Here is a 17,316-nt window from a genome sequence, read left to right as displayed (position 1 = left end):
CCATATTGACTTTTGATCATCCCCAGTTCCAGGAATACCTCTAAGATTTCTATTTTATCTACTGTTTATAGTAGATAAACAGTATTATCAATAGCCCTGTAAAGTGAAGCAAAATACAACACTGTACAAGTGAGGTATCCCATAAATAGTAGTTACTATAATCTTCAGCATCATTATTAATCCTTGTAGCAATCCCGTAAACTTGGAATGAAAACCATCCTAGAGCCTCCAGTATTGTATTAAGGACAGGATTTATAAGTCCTGCCCTTAAGCAAATCGTAGGCTGTGACATAGCATTCTTGATTTTTTCTAAGAGGTTGACTTCACATTTCTTCTGAAATCAACCAAGTCAAAGCATGTCACCCCTTTTCTATGGTATATAAGCCTTGGGTCTTGGGGTGGATAACAGTGCAAGGATCTATCATCTTGTCTCTCAGCTTCCTGAGATATGACTTCCGTTCATAAATCCATATTAAATGTTTCTTTCTGAGAAGCTGGGTTTGTCAGCTGCTTTTTTTTTTTTTTCTTGAGACGGAGTTTCGCTCTCGTTACCCAGGCTGGAGTGCAATGGCGCAATCTCGGCTCACCGCTACCTCTGCCTCCTGGGTTCAGGTAATTCTCCTACCTCAGCCTTCCGAATAGCTGGGATTACAGGCGCGCGCCACCGTGCCTAGCTAATTTTTTTGTAGTTTTAGTAGAGACGGGGTTTCACCATGTTGACCAGGATGGTCTCGATCTCTTGACCTCGTGATCCACCCGCCTCGGCCTCCCAAAGTGCTGGGATTACAGGCTTGAGCCACCGCGCCCGGCCCTGTCAGCTGCTTTTAGCCTCTCAGCCTCCTCAGTGTTTTGATAGTAGATTTGTATAGACCTGCTTACCATGGAACACTTAATAATGGTGGGAAGAATTAGAATTCTAGCTTCGCTATTTGTATAACTAACTCTTGATAAATCAGCTATAAAAGGATTGTTTTGATTCCAAGTTTACAGGATTGCTACAAGGATTAATAATGGATGTTGAAGATTATAGTAACTACTATTCATGGGATACTTCACTTGTTCGGTGCCGTATTTTGCTTCGCTTTACAGGGTTATCAATAAAATCTAATGAGATGAGAGTGCTTAATGTCAGGAGCTGGGAAGGGTCTGTAATTTTATCCTCTTAAGTGCCTACCACAGTTCCATGGATGGTGGCAGAAAACATCAGACCCCTGAATGAGGGAAAAGGATTTTACTCTTCATAGCAATAGCAGTAGCCACAGTATCAAAGTATTTTGTGTGTCAATTTCCAAAGTCCTTCTTCTTCCCATATCACAGTGTGAAGAGGGTTAGATAATACCTCCACAAGCTGTGTACTGTGTTACAGGAGAAAAACCTTGAGTCTTTTATAATGGTCAGTAAGCATGCTTGCCCTTTGCTCTGGAGTGAGGAACCATCTTCGTTCTACAAATCTGTATCCCTGAAAAATAGTCCAGAACAAAGGCAATTGGTGTCTTGTTTACAAGAAACAGAAATTTAAGAGTCCCATGAAGATTTGTCTCTCAACACTAAGCATAGTGGTAGATTGTGCTTAGTGGTACACCCATACAATGTATATAGTACTTGATATTTTCATTTCATTTCATAATCTCAGTTAAGCCATTTGCTATTTTTATTGTTATCCTTATTTTACAGAAAAAGACACTGAGATTCAGGAACATGAAAGGAATAACCTAAGGTCACTCAGCTATAAAATTCTAGAGTTGAACTACTAACCTAGCTGTTTGCCTCAAAGCCAGAATTCTTGGTATTCTATATATAGAGTTACATTTGTAAATTGCCTGTACCATGCCTGGCTCGAAATAATGATGGAATATAGATTTGTCTCCCTTTCTTACTTGCTTTTCATTTAGGTTTGGTCATTAAACTTAAATTCAGCTAGTTCTTTTTTTTTTTTTTTTTTTTTGAGATGGGGTTTTGATCTTGTTGCCCAGGCTGGAGTGCAATGGCATGATCTTGACTCACCACAACCTCAGCCTCCTAGGTTCAAGTGATTCTCCTGCCTCAGCCTCCTGAGTAGCTGGGATTACAGGTATGTACCACCATGCCTGGCTAACTTTGTATATTTAGTAGAGACGGGGTTTCTCCATGTTGGTCAGGCTGGTCTCGAACTCCTGACCTCAGGTGATCTGCCCGCCTTGGCCTCCCAAAGTGCTGGGATTACAGGCGTGAGCCACTGCACCTGGCCCAGCTAGTTCATTGTAATTTTGATAATAATTTTGATAATTTTAATTGTGATAATAGTACAAAGAACTCCATATCCTCTCTATCTAGATTCAGCAGTTCTTAACATTTTGCTGCATTTGCTTCATTATTCTATGTAATTTTTCCAGTGTCGAGAGTCTATTTCATAAATCATTCTTCTTTACCTCTTAATATGTAATTGTTTATTTCCTAAGAACAAGGCTGTTTTATATGACCACAGTTCAGTTATTAGGTTCATATAACATTGATAAAATGGTTTAACCTACGGTCCATATTCCAGTCTTGTTGATTTTTTTTTTCCAGTATAGGATCACAGATTGCATTTAGTTGTCATGTAACTGGTACATTTTAAGTAGCTTTACACTGTCCTTATTAACTTATATCTACATAGCTTAATGGAGGAGCCACCTTGCTAATGGAGAGCAGGAAGACCAGCTTTCTTGACTCTTCTGTTGAGTTTATTATCAAATTTCAGGTGTGGACTCAAGAAGCAATTAAGCTGGTTGACCAGTTGTTATCATTTAGTCCTGAGGCACAATATTTATATTGGGAAGATATTCATCCACATTAAGGTAAACAGCAGGACTGACTAAATTATCTAGGTGTGTACTGTCCTTTGCTTCTAATCTATTCTCACAGACCTACCAGCATTTCATTCTGCTTAAAACCACAAGTTGTATAAGAACCATGCTATAGCAAAAGAAACTATCATCAGAGAAAACAGACAACCTACAGAGTAGTAGGAAATTTTTGCAATCTATCCATCTAACAGAGGTCTAATATCCAGAACCTACAAGGAACTTAAAACAACCCCATTAAAAAGTGGGCAAAGGACATGAACAGACCCTCCTCAAAAGAAGACAGTTATATGGCCAACAAACATTTCAAAAAAAAACTCAACATCACTGATCATTAGAGAAATGCAAATCAAAACCACAATGAAATACCATCTCATGCCAGTCAGAATGGCGATCATTAAAATGTCAAGAAACAATAGATTCTGGTGAGATTGTGGAGAAATAGGAATGCTTTTACACTGTTGGTGGAAATGTAAATTACTTCAACTATTGTGGAAGACAGTGTGGCGATTCCTCAAAGATCTAGTACTAGAAATAGCATTTGACCCAGCAATCCCATTGCTTGGTATCTACCCAAAGTAATATAAATCATTCTATTACAAAGATACATGCACGAGGATGTTCACTGCAGCACTATTCACAATAGCAAAGACATGGAATCAACCAAATGCCCATCAATGATAGACTGGATAAAGAAAGTGTGGTTGGTACACATATAAACCATGGAATATATGCAGCTGTAAAAAAGAATGAGATTATGTCTTTTGCAGGGACGTGGATGGAGCTGGAAGCCATTATTCTCAGCAAACTAATGCAGGAATAGAAAACCAAACACTGCATGTTGTCGCTTATAAATGTGAGCTGAATAATGAGAACACATGGCTACGGGGAGGGGAACAACACACACTGGGGCCTGTTGGGGGTGGGGTGGAAAGGGAGAGCATTAGGAAAAATAGCTAATGCATGTGGGGCTTAATACCTAGGCTATGGGTTGATGGGTGCAACAAACCATCATGGCACATGTTTAACTATGTAATAAACCTGCACATCCTGCACATGTACCCTGGAACTTAAAATTAATTTTAAAAAAGAGCCATGCTAAATTTCTTTCATTATAGATAATTACTCATAATTTGCCTTATAAATTGTTTGGGATGTTCTAAGTCCCAAAGTTTTAATTCTTATTTTGTTTGCTTCTTGTTTGTGTTTTGAAACTATTGCACACCTATTCCTGAGGAAAATTTCTGCAAATGTGGGAGGGCTTCTGCACTGGCTCTTGGTGGCAAACCTACAATTCTTGACTTGGTAGTGTTGGAGGATCAGAAGTGAGGAACAACTGGGGTAATTGCCTTTATAGACTCATGGCCTATAGATTATGTTAACGAGGATAAAAATGCAGAGCTAATTTTCATAAGATTATGTCAATTTTGCCACCTGTATGTCTGGTTGCTAAAGCGTATGGATCTCTTTTTCATTAGCAAAATTAGGTTTTTCTGCAATTATCACAGATTTTGATCCTGAACCTGGCAAGTGTAGCAGCTAGCTGAATTTAGTACTTATCTAGAGCCAGACTGAGAATATTTTTTGACTTTGTGGAATCATATTTGCTTATGTATCAGAGAAATAAATGGTTGAGGACTGCTGACAAGCTAGTTGATTAATGTGCTTTCCTAGTGAATACTCTGGAGCCAAAGATTCTATTATGTTAGACACTCTGATATTGGGTTCCTAAATCTAAAGTTTAGAATTGTGCTTTGGTACATTGTAAGCACTCAATACATATTAGCCATTCTTATATTACATATTAGAATCTCTGATCTTAGTTTCCCAAACCAGATCTGGCAGATTGACACATTGTCACTTATAAGTGTGAGCTGAACAATGAGAACAAATGGCCACTGGGAGGATGGAAAGTGTTCCCACTGTACTTGCCCCTCCTTTCCCTTCTTCCTCAAAAAATAACTGCGTCAACTGGCTGCCTCTCACCAAGAATCTTGGATTTTCACTTGATATTCCCTTAAGAAGTGCTTATTCTTAAAAATAAACAACCAAATAAATAAAAGACTAGGTGTAGTGGATAATGCCTTTCATTTCAGCACTTTGGGAGGCTGAGATGGAAGGATTGCTTGAGTCCAGGAGTTCGACACCAACCTGGGCAATACGTGGCAATATAGTGAGACCTCATCTCTTCAGTAACCTAACAAATTAAAAAAAAGTGCTTCTTTTTGGTTTTGTTTTGAGACAGAGTTTCACTAGCAAATTCCTACCTCAGGTAATCCACCTGCCTCAGCCTCCCAAAGCAGTGGGATTACAGGTGTGAGCCACTGCGCCTGGCAAGAAGTGCTTCTTGCTTTCAACCTCAGATTTGCTCCTCATTCAATGATTTAGTTTATTCAAGGACTGTGCCTAATTTTGTGGATTTTCTCTGTTAAAATTTTCAGGTTTACTGTTATAGTCTTTTATTATTTGGTTTTCATTGTGTAATCTATTTTTTAGGATACTTTACTCTGTAAAAGTTTTAGCAGTTTGAGGCCTAAAGAAGATATCAGTAGACCTTCTTATACTTGTGCTAGTGCTAGATGAAACCCAATGCCAGGGGAAACACCCCTACTTGAAGGGAGCGTAAAGAAAAAAAACCCTGAAGCTAAGCAAACCCATTGGTTACATCCTGATCCAAGAAAGCTCCAAATCCAATCTCAGAGACAGTTGAAGAAAGTCATATTACTTCCAGAATAATTCTGAACCTATGGGAATGCAGATGAATTTAAAACCATGCTCGGTGGCTCTCAGTGTCTTTTTCTTTTATTGCTCCTTTTTTTGAGGGTGGGAGCTGCACCCATATGAGAAAAAGATAAACCTCTAATTAAAAACATTCACTTAGTCTGGGTGGGCATTGTTAAAATGGGAGGCAACTGCTCTCTCCCGAAGCTGTGGTTCTTAAGCACTAGCTGCAGACTTGAATCACCTGAGAAGCATTTAAAAATACTTAAGCCCAGGCCCTTTGGCCTGGGGAGGGGGTGGGCCTTGAGGTTATAAAACTTATCAGGTGATTCAGATGTTCATCCAGGCTTTATAACCACTACCCAACAGCTACCCAGAGACAAAAAGGTGTAGTGCAGTGGGCTGGCTGCACATTAGAATCACCTGGGGAACTTTTTATAGCCTGCTGACCAGAGCCCACTTTATACTAATTAAATCAGAATATATGCACATGGGAGCCAGGCAGGTTTTCCTAAAGATTTCCCATGGTCATTCCAACGTACAGCAAAGTGTTGGAACTTCTGGTGTAGTGACTAAGAACGTTGACCACAGGAAGACCCAGCTTCTCCTCTGATAGATTTTTAAGTTTTCTTTGCCTCATCTGGAAAATTTGGAAAATTATTTAGCTACCATGTAGATGTATCATCAGGATTCAAGGTATTAATACATATGGAGGGCTTAGAATTGTGTTTGGTATGTTGTATGTATTCAGTATCAGTAAATATTAGTCATTGTTTATGTTATTTTAGAATATCTGAGGGTGGGGTACTTTGAGCACCCCTCTTCCCCTCACCAGTCTAGGTTTAGCACCATGTGAAGTTAGTAAACAGTGCATGTCTGAGCCCTACTGCTTAATGTTTCATAGGAATTCCTTAAACGTACTTTTATAAAGTTGTGGTTTGGTAAAGGAAAAGTTCTCATTTTTGCAAAATAATGCCTGCTCATTTTAAAGAATTAAGTGATACAAAAATGCAAAGAATTTTTTAAACTCCCCCATAAATCATCATCAACATTGACTTTTAGGTATATTTCTATATAGATATACAGGCAAAAAAAGGAAGGAAAATAGGAAGGAAAACTGGATAAATACACTTTTTCCAAAATCCAGGCTGTGTTGTAATGAGTTTTTATTTTCAGAGTGTTTTAAGTTTTACGATGGAAAATGTCCAACATACTGAAAGTAAAATAGTATTATGAATACCTCATGTACTCATTACTGAAATGCTGTTTTATTTTTATCATTTTTATTATATTTGTATTATTTTAAAATAGAAATGGGGGGCTGGAATCTCACTATGTTGCCCCAGGCTGATCTCAAACTCTTGGCCTCAAGTGATCCTCCCCCTCGATCTCCCAAAGTATTGGGATTACAGGTGTGAGCCGCCATGCTTGGCCTGAAATGCTGTTTTAAATAAAAATGTTAAAAGTAGTTGAATTCAGTGAAAGAAAAACCAAAATGCAGTTCAAAAAAATTGATTTCCTAAATGACGTTTTGACAGATAAGAAAACTGTGAAAAACATTATAATTTGTAGTGTTTTTTTTAAAAAAGATCTTCACGTTTCTAATTTACATAGCATCACCTTCTACCATAAGGGATGAAGACATTAGCATTCTCACAGATATGTAACTTTCTTCTGTCTTTACCAGTTTTTGTTGAGTAACCTTCTCACTCAAAGTTTTATAACATTTACAGTCTGTTTAGTAACCATATCTATGCAGTTTGTCTCCTATTCATTTTATGTTGAACCAGATAAAATGCTTACACCAATCTTTCTTCTGATGTATGGCTTAATTGCCTGTATTTAAGAAATTATGACTTCTCAGAAAAAAAAATCCTAGAAATATCAAAAGGAGGCTTTATCTTTAGAAAATTACCATGTTTAGAAATAAGGCTGAATGCAGTGGCTTACACCTATAATCCCAGCACTTTGGGAGTCTGGGGCAGGATGTTTGCTTGAACCCAGGAGTTTGAGACCAGCCTGGACAACAAGGTAAGATATGCTGTCTCCACAAAAAAAATACAAAAAATTAGCCAGGCACAGTGGTGCACACCTGTAGTTCCAGCTACTCAGGAGGTTGAGGTGGGAGGATCGATTGAGCCCAGGAGTTAGAAGTTGTAGTGAGCTATCATCATACCAGTGCATTTCAGTCTGGGCAACAAAGTGAGACCCTGTCTCAAACAACAACAAAGAATCAAAATCTTTCTTTTAGAAATAAAGGAATAACACTGATTGTTTAGTTCTTATCTCAGATTTTCTCTCCTGATACCATAGATGCAAATACGTAGGGCAATCCCAATATAATTTAAAAATTTTCCAATCTTCCTGTGTTGGCAATTAACTCAAAAAACAACTGAACAGGTGAAACAAATATACTAGTTTGCAACTTCGTTATTGAATGAATCTATTTCTATGTAGTATCACCACCAAATTATCTGCTTTGACCAGATCATGATCTTTATGATTTAGGTAATGTGACTACAAAGTAAAGTACATTTATTTCATTTCCCATGGAGTTTTCTTGATTAGATGCTTTATTTTTAAAATTTAGTAACTTGACCAGCATGCATCCCCGTGTTGAATTTTCTGTATATTTTCTTGACATAATTTATTTTTATTTGTAGATTCAGTTTCTGTCTTTTTAATTAAAATATGTTAATCATAGAAAAGAATGTAGTTAATACTTATATGCCCCACACCCAGTTTGAAAAATAAAATATTACAGATACTTTTAAATTCTTGAGACTGCCTATCTCTCACAAACTCTTTCCTAACAGGAGGTAATGTCTATCTTGAAATTTGTGTTTATTATATCTGTGAATGTCACTTATTACCTATGAGTGTATCTCTGAATAGTATAATTTTATGTTATTAATTTTTTAATAAATTGTATCAAACTGTAATCATTTTTGTGCAGCTGCAGCTTGCATTTTTTGGTTTGACTCAATTTTTTATAAAGACATATCCGGCTGGGCACAGTGGCTCACACCTGTAATCCCAGCACTTTGTGAGGCTAAGGCGAGCAACTTGAGGTCAGGAGTTCAAGACCAGCCTGGCCAACATGGTGAAACCCCATCTCTACTAAAAATACAAAAATTAGCTGGACGTGGTGGTGGGTGCCTGTAATTGCACCTACTCAGTAGGATGAGGCAGAAGAATTGCTTGAACCCAGGAGGTGGAGGTTGCAGTGGCGGAGATCACACCATTGCACATGCTCTAGCCTGGGTGACAAGAGCGAAACTCTCTCAAAAAAAAAAAAAATTATCCATAATGATGCATGGAGGTCTAGTTCTTTGATAATACTGCTGATTGGTGTACCATAGTAGTGTACCACAATTTAGATTTGGTTCTTTATTTCGTGGAAGTTTTCCTCTTATTTATATTGTGCCCTATCTCCCATCACCTTGGTCACACCTCTGATTCCAGCTGCCACTTGAGTAAACAGTTCGTATGTGCTTCACCTATTGCTAACAGCACCCCATCCTCTCTGCAGCTTGCTGGTCCCAGCACATATGTAGCTCCAGTGTGGTGAAATTATTCTGGATAGAGAATTCTGGTAGACATTGTTTATGTTTTTTAGGAGGTACCAAGAAAAGCCTCCATTGCTTACAGCAATGACTTTGATGGCATGATCTTGTATTAACTTTTCTTCCTTCCCTCTCTCTCATCATTTCTGAGGAACTACCCCAGGAACTATCTCCCAAATAAACTGCTTGCCCACAAGTCTTTTTCTCAGCCGTGCTTTTGGGGAAGCCAAGGCGTGGATGTGGGTGTATGTGTGTGTACTTTCCATTTTGTAGGATTCTGTTGATTCATCTCTGACTTCTGATAAGTGATACCAAGTTAGGAGCCCTGCTAAATAAGGGTGCCCCATTCTGCTTCAAAATCTGTAGTGTCATGTCTTGGAGACCTCTTTGAAGTTTGTGGCTTTGAATTGTTGTCTCTATCCTTATGTATTGGTTACTAGGGAAGCAGTCTACCTTCTTTCCTTCCTGTCTGCTTGTTTTTGTTTGCCAGTCTTCTTTCTTTTCGTATTTTGAAGACACTGATTTTCCTGAGTTTGGATTATCTTGTCTCCAATTCTATTTATTTTTCTGATTACATTAATCTTTGTGCACTCTGATTATTTTAGTTCTATGTCATAGTTTTTTTTCAATTAAGGCTATACTCATGTTTCTAAATTACTAGTTTTATGGTAAAAAGTTTGGTCATCAATTTTTAGACTTCTTTTAAAATTCACTTTTGTTTTCTCATCTTGTCTTGTTTAATTCTGGTATATTCTACTCACATTCTCAGTAAGTTCCAAATCCTGAAGCATTTGTGAACAATGTTTTTCGTATTCACTGGGTTACATTTTTCTCCTGGGTAGAGATCTTTGATCTGTTGAATGCCACATTTTTTCCAGCTGTCTATCTTTTGGGAAGGCCTTCCTCCCTTCTCTGTCTCTCCCTATTTTTGTTTATTTCAGTTTGAGCACCTGCTGGTGATGCCTGTTCTTTTTCTTCTTGCTCATGCTTGACAGCTCTGCCCCTGCTTTCTATTTGTTTGCACATCATGTGGATGATTTCTTCACTCCTAGTGTCACATTTGTTCTTGACTTACTTACCTCACCTTTGTGGTTGCAAAAATATAAACTCTGCCCCCTTTCCATTCCTCTTTTGTCTCTCTCTCCAGTAGGTCATGGTGAACTGTACATATTATTCCTCAACTCTGACATGGTTTGCTAACTAACCCCGATGCTTTTCTGTCTTCCTATAAAAACTACTCCTCTTGTTCTTACTGCTCACACAACACCATATCAAGGTTTGCTTTCTGCAGTTGGAGAATGTATTGTGTTTTCATTGGAAAAGCCATTGGTGTGCTACCCTAGAATTTTTACTTCTGCTGGAAGGTGCTGGAATTTATTTCTGTCTCATTGTTTCCCACAGCTTGGGCAGCATCTCGCAGTTGCAAGAGGGAAAAAATAGTGGAATTTATTCAGTTTGTTTCTCTCCAGATTTGGGGTGTTAATGAGAATTGTTAATTCATCTCTATGACTTCTGATACATAAGGACCGAGTTAGGAGTCTTGCCAAATAGGGCTGTTCCATTCTCCTCCAGAAGCTATTGTGTTTTTAGTTGACTATCACCTTTGAAGTTTATGACTTTGAGCTCTTCCTGTCTTGTGGATTTGCTGCTGGAGAACCAACCTACCTGTCTGTTTACTCTCTACTTTCTTTCTTTTTCTTTTTGATGTTGGTTGAAGATGGGAGATTATGTGAAGAAGCTTTCATTTCACTACTTCATCCCAGAGTCTTCCTGGTTTTTGTTTGTTTGTTTGCTTGTTTGGGTGTTTTTGTTTTGTGTGGTGTGTGTGTGTGTGTGTGTGTGTGTGTGTAAGAAAAAATAAACATACTGTAAAATTTGCCATCTTAACCATTTTTAAGTATACAGTTCAGTGACATTAAGTACATTTAAATTGTGCAACCTTCACCACCATCTGTCTGCACAATACTTTTTATCTTGCATAACTAAATCTCTCTACCCATTAAATAATAACTCCACATTTACTTCAATGCCTTTTTTTGTTTTAAAATTTACATTATATAAGACTGTTTTTATACTGATATGGTTTGGCTTCATGACGTCAGCTAAATCTCATGTTGAACTGCAATGCCCAATGTTGGAGGTGGGGCCTGGTGAGAGGTGATTGGATCATGGAGATGGTTTCTAATGGTTTAGCACCATTCCCCTAGTGCTGCCTTGGCGATAGAGTTCTCACAAGATCTGGTTGTTTAAAAGTGTGTAGCATCTCCCGTTTGGCTCTTTTTCTCCTGCTCTTGCCCTGTAAGATGTGCCTGCTTCCCCTTCGCTTTCTGCCATGATTGAGTTTCCTGAGGCCTCCCCAGCCATGCTTCCTGTATAGCCTGTGGAACCATGAGCCAAATAAACCTCTTGTCTTCATAAATTACCCAGTCTGTTATGTCTTTACAGCAGTACAAGAACAGGCTTATTACATGTATCTTCTGTAAAATTATTGAAACTACTATCTTGTTATTTTTTTCTACATATGAGTAAGATAAGCTAGTCTTAGAATTACTTTCAGGAAAAGTTCATTCCTGCTATTTGCTGAAAAAAAAAAATATATATATATATGTTTTACCCTATATTACTAGGGGTAAAACATGCTGTGTAGATAGATTCCCTTTGTACCTTGATTGCTTCCCTTTGTACCTTGATTGCCAAGAAGTGTAAGTACCTTGAGCTTAGGTTTTCTGGTACAATTTTATACCTCCATTTTGTTTTATGTGCTTAAGTCCCCCACAGAGCTTTTCTGTAGCAAATGAAATATAATATAATAATACACGAGGCCCAGCATGGTGGCACAATTCCTTGTAGTCCCAGCTACTCAGGAAGCTGAGGTGGGAGGATCGCTTGAGACAAGGAAGTTGAGGCTACAATGAGCTATGGTCGAGGCTGCACTCCAGCCTGGGTAACAGAGTGAGACCCTATCTCTGAAAAAAACAAAAAAAGAAGAAAGGTTTAAGTAGCTTTTAGTTTAGCCAAAAGAATTGTCTAAATGAGAATTGCGTATTGTTTATTTCAATGTAAATATTATATTGCTTCCCAAGTTCACAACCTATTTGTCAGCTGAAATGCTTCCAAACTTAATCACTAAGCTTTTTTTCAGCTGAATTGCTATATATAAGATAGAGGAAAATCTTAGTGATTATGGGTAAGTGCGGGAGATTCATCCAAAACTAAAATTTTTTAAAAGGAAAAGGAAATATTTATTACATGTTTACTATATGACATATTAGTCATCATAAGAGCCCTAGTTGATTATTTAACAGATTTATTATCTCCATATTTCAGCTGTGAAAACTATAGCTCATTCATGTGAGATTACTTTCCCAAGATCTCTTAACTAACAAAAGTAGAACTGGAAGTTGGATCCTTTTTTTTTTTTTTTTTCTGAGAAATTACAATAGAACCTTTATTTTATTTCTGATGTCTCTATTCTAAAAACATTTTGTACTATAAACATGAACTGTTTCAGCCTTTGTCCTATAAATGCTTTGGAAATATTTACTTCTGTATATATATCCTAAAGAAATGATTTTTTAGTAAGGAATATAGTAATTTACTTCCTAAAGTCTAGAAAATAAAAAGTATTGTACCCTGAGAGGAAACTTTATAAAATCAACCTATACCAAGCCAAAGTGAATATGTACAAACCTCTTAAAGAAAGTAATGGCTCCAGGTCTGCACATTTGGGCAAATTTTTACAGTTAATATATTTGTGAAATTCAACAAATAACTTCTGTTGACAACAGCAGAGTAAATGTTATTAATCACGAAACAGTGGTTTTAATTTTATTCCTCTCCTGAACAGTCACAAACACCCTTAAAGATGATTTTTTTCTTAAACTCTTCTTAATTCTTTCTTTTTCTGTTTTCCCCATCACTCCCTTCTCATTTTCCCAACTCTACAGCCATGTAATCCTTTGCAGAGGCTACATGGGGTTTAGAAAAGTGGGAAAAAATTTGAAGACAATTTTAAATTCATGCTGGCTGTGCTATTATTTTACTACTTTGTTTTTATGCATTTCTCACGGAAAGGATAATACATATGTGTATTAGTCTATTCTCATGCCACTAATAAAGACATACCTAACACTAGGTAATTTAGGGAGGCCTCGGAAAGTTACAATCATTGCAGAAGGGGAAGCAAACAGGTCGTTCTTCACGTGGCAGTAGCATGAAATGCTGAGCGAAGGGTAGTGGAAAGCCTCTTTTAAAACCATAAGATCTCATGAGAACTAACTCACTGTCGGGAGAACAGGATTGGGGAGACCACCCTCATAACCGGTCCCTCCCATGATACATGGGGATTATGGGGGCTATAATTCAAGATGAGATTTTGGAAAGAAATACAACCAAACCGTATCAATATGGCATAGGGGTTGAGTACAGGTTTTGGTTTTAGATAGCCTGTATTCACCTCCTAGCTTTTCTTTACACTTAGGCAAGTTAAGTAAATTCCCTTTACTTCAGTTTCATCATTCATAAAATGAGGGCAGAAATAGCAGGAAAGTCATGGGATTGTTGCAAGGTAAAATTAAGGCACTTAAGACATGCTTGTCACATAGGACTGGTGTGGTGGCTCACTCTTGTAATCCCAGCACTTTGGGAAGTGGAGTCGGGAGGTTTGCTTGAGGCCAGGAGTTAGAGGCCAGCTTGGTCAACATAGCAAGACTGTCTCTATACAAATTTTTTAAAATCCGAGTGTGGTATCTCACACCTGTAATTCCAGCACTTTGGGAGGTTGAGGCAGGCAGATCACCTGAGGTCAGGAGTTTGAGACCAGCCTGGCCAACATAGTGAAACCCTGTCTCTACTAAAAATACAAAAATTAGCCGAGCTTGGTGGCAGGCGCCTGTAATCCTAGCTACTCGGGAGACTGAGGCAGGAGAATCACTTGAACCCAGGAGATGGAGGTTACAGTGAGCCAAGATCACCCCACTATACTCCAGCCTGGGTGACAGAGCAAGAGTCCATCTCAAAATAAATCATTCAGTGCATGGGAATGTCTCTTCCATCTGACTTTTGAGTGTCCATTTAAGGCAGTAGTTCACAACTCTGGCTGTGTATTAACAATAATGCAAGGAGCTTTTAAAAAATACAAATGCAGCAAAGCACAGTTCCTCACACCTGTAATCCCAGGACTTTGGGGAGTTGATGTGGGAGGATTACATCAAGCCAGGAGTTCGAGACCGGCCTGGGCAACATAGCGAGAAACTGTGCTACAAAATATATGTATATAAACATACCCACTGCTACTATTCTAATAAGTAAGCCTTCCATAGGGCTGAGGATCAGATTTTCCCTATTATTTACTTATTTATTTTTAAATGCCATGAGGTTTTTTTTTGTCTGTTTTGTTCACTGCTGTATCCCAATACCTGGAATAATGCCTGGGACATTAAGTAGCCACTCAATATTTTGTTTTGCTTTTTTTGTTGTTGTTTGTTTCTGTTTTGTTTTTGAGACAGAGTCTCACTCTGTTGCCAGGCTGGAGTGCAGTGGCGCAATCTTGGCTTACTGTAACCTCTGCCTCCTAAGTTCAAGCAATTCTCCTACCTCAGCCTCCCGAGTAGCTGGGACTACAGACATATGTCACCATTCCAGGCTAATTTTTGTATTTTTAGTAGAGACAGCGTTTCACCATGTTGGCCAGGATGGTCTCAATCTCTGGACTTTGCGATCCACCCACTTCAGCCTCCCAAAATGCTGGAATTGCAGGCCCAAGCCACCATGCCTGGCCAATATTTTTTTTTTCTCCCCTTAGAGAACTTGGAATTACCAATTTTTTTTAATGAAAAAAAAAATGAATTATCTGTGGATAATTTCTCAGTGGTTTTCTTCTCTCTTGCTGTAATTTTTTTTTTAATTTACCTAGATAAAATTCATTCTTTTTGCTGGACAGTTCCATTTGCTGATTTATGGTCAAATCCTCGTCTCAACCCCTGGCAACCACAGATTTATTCTTCATCTTTAGAATTCTGGGTTTTCCAGAGGTCAGATAATTGAATCATACACTAGATACCTTTTTGAATCTGGCTTCCTTCACTTATAATGCATTTGAAACTCATTCGTGTTAAGTGTATTAATAGTTTATTCTTATAAGTGATATTCCATTGAATGGAACAAATATGTCAACAATCTTGCACTGTTTTGTTCTTTTTGATTTTTAGCTTTCTAGAGTGTTGGATCTTCCACCAGAAAACTTGATCAAGTCAATATCTGCAGTTCCAATTTCCAAAAATGAGTTAAGTATAATATACTTGTAACAATCTAAAAAGTTGCTAACTTTGTTGCTATACCAAAAAAGTAAAAAAGAATTGTTACTCTTCAATTTATCATATAGTGCTTGAAATTAACTATAAGATATAATTTATTATATTCAACCTATTACTCCCATTGAGTTAAATAATAAAATTAAAATCTATATTTTAAATATTCTGATGTGGCAGGTTATTATTCACTACTGTATCCTCAATACCTGGAATAATGTATCATTCTATTACTCCCATTGACTTAAATAATAAAATTAAAATCTGTATTTTAAATATTCTCATGTGGCAGATTATATAGTATGTTAATTATATTAGTTATGCTAGTTAATAAAATTATGGCAAAGTCTTTGGGAATGAGGTTCAAATTCAATCCTGTAACAATAAAATCACAAAAATTGTGGTTAGAATTTCAGGGTTTTTGTAGGGATATTAAAGATCGTACAGCCAATCTGGTGCTTGGATACTGTTGTACCATATTTATCTACTAGATTTTTAATGTTGTTTTCATTTATTATGTTTCCTTTTGAGTATTCCCAGTGATAGAAAACTGTTGGTTAGGACTACATACAACCACTAGTTGCTTTCTTGGTTACAAGAGATGTTTCTTTGTGAGTTTGGTCATCCCAAATGATTCTTGTTTACCATTTGGGTAAAAAACTTCAACGTTTGGATAAAATATTCTCTGTCAATTAATCATGAAAAGAAATTAACTACATAGTAGGCATTTAAGCCCTAAGCTTTGAAAAGAAATAAAAGATATAATTACCCTTTGAAAAGAAATAAAAGATATAATACAAAGATTATATCTTTGTATTTTATTCACTCAACTTTGTCAGGACTTTAAGGTAGAGTAGAATGAATATTCTTTTTCTCAGAGTAGAACAAAAAAGTAAGTGGAAAAGAAAGCAAAAGGCTACGTTTGGCCTTCTAGTAAAAGCACCTTTAAAATGGCTGACCGCAACTTTTTATATTGACTTTCTGTAAGAGAGGCAACCACTACCAAGGGGATCTTGTGATTATATGTAAATAGATGTAACCTTCCAAACTAGTTATATATTTCGTAAAATTTATAAATGACATTCTGCATAATAAGAGAAATGTTACTGATTTGTTTGTTTTGAGACCAGGTCTCATGGAGGGCAATGGTGTGATCTTGGCTCACTGAAGCCTCAGCCTCCCATGCTCAAGTAATCCTCCCACCTTAGCCTCAAGAGTAACTTGGACTACAGGCTCACACCACTATGCTTGGCTGATTTTTTTGTATTTGTTGTAGAAATGGAGTTTAGCCATGTTGCCTAGGGTGGTCTTGAACTCCTGGGCTCAAGCAATACACTTACCTTGGTCTCTCAAGAGTACTGGGATTATAAGTATGAACCACTGCCCCCAGCCTGTTTCCGTTCTCTTTTTTTTTTTCTTTTTCTTTTTTGAGATGGAGTGTTGCTCCCATTGCACTAGCTTCAGTGCAGTGGCGCAATCTAGACTCACTGCAACCTCCACCTCCTGGGTTCAAGTGATTCTCCTTTAGCCTCCCAAGTGGTTTGGATTATAGGTGTGCGCCACCATGCCTGGCTAATTTTTGTATTTTTAATAGAGACAGGGTTTGCCATGTTGGCCAGGCTGGTCTCGAACTCCTGACCTCAGGTGATCCACCTGCCTCAGCCTCCCATAATGCTAGGATTACAGGCATGAGCCACTGCACCCGGCCTTCATATTCATTTGATGTTTCAAAGGCGTTCAATAAGCTGAACCATCTTGGCCTATCTTTTAAATAGGATTTCCTTTGCCTGCTTTCATGAATTTGAAGTTTTGACTTTAGTTTATAGAAAATAAAGATTGGGGAGGGCCTCAACATTTTTCTGGCCTACAAATCTGAAATTCTTTGTATTAAATTTACTT

At 37.6% G+C, this 17,316-nt stretch overlaps 1 protein-coding gene across 10 annotated transcripts in view; it reads left to right on the top strand.

Moving 5' to 3' along the window:
• The window catches only part of RARS2 (arginyl-tRNA synthetase 2, mitochondrial), a 94,994-nt gene that overhangs the window by 11,123 nt on the left and 66,555 nt on the right, over positions 1-17,316 (top strand). For 4 of the 10 annotated variants that reach the window (XM_078369764.1, XM_008994752.4, XM_002746797.6 and 1 more), the window contains one exon: positions 15,319-15,392. The exons of 5 other annotated variants lie outside the window; for them this stretch is intronic. Coding sequence is in view for 3 of the 5 variants with exons in the window: in XM_008994752.4 (XP_008993000.1) it covers positions 15,319-15,392 (74 nt within the window). In the remaining 2 variants the exon portion in view is untranslated. Of the gene's footprint in view, positions 1-15,318; positions 15,394-17,316 lie in introns of all 10 variants that reach the window. One more of the 10 variants, XM_078369760.1, reaches the window with a different exon arrangement.

This window comes from Callithrix jacchus, chromosome 4, assembly GCF_049354715.1.
Source record: "Callithrix jacchus isolate 240 chromosome 4, calJac240_pri, whole genome shotgun sequence".
NCBI lineage: Eukaryota > Metazoa > Chordata > Mammalia > Primates > Cebidae > Callithrix > Callithrix jacchus.
Note: the sequence above shows the minus strand (reverse complement) of the source record. Positions and strands in the feature narration are given on the sequence as shown.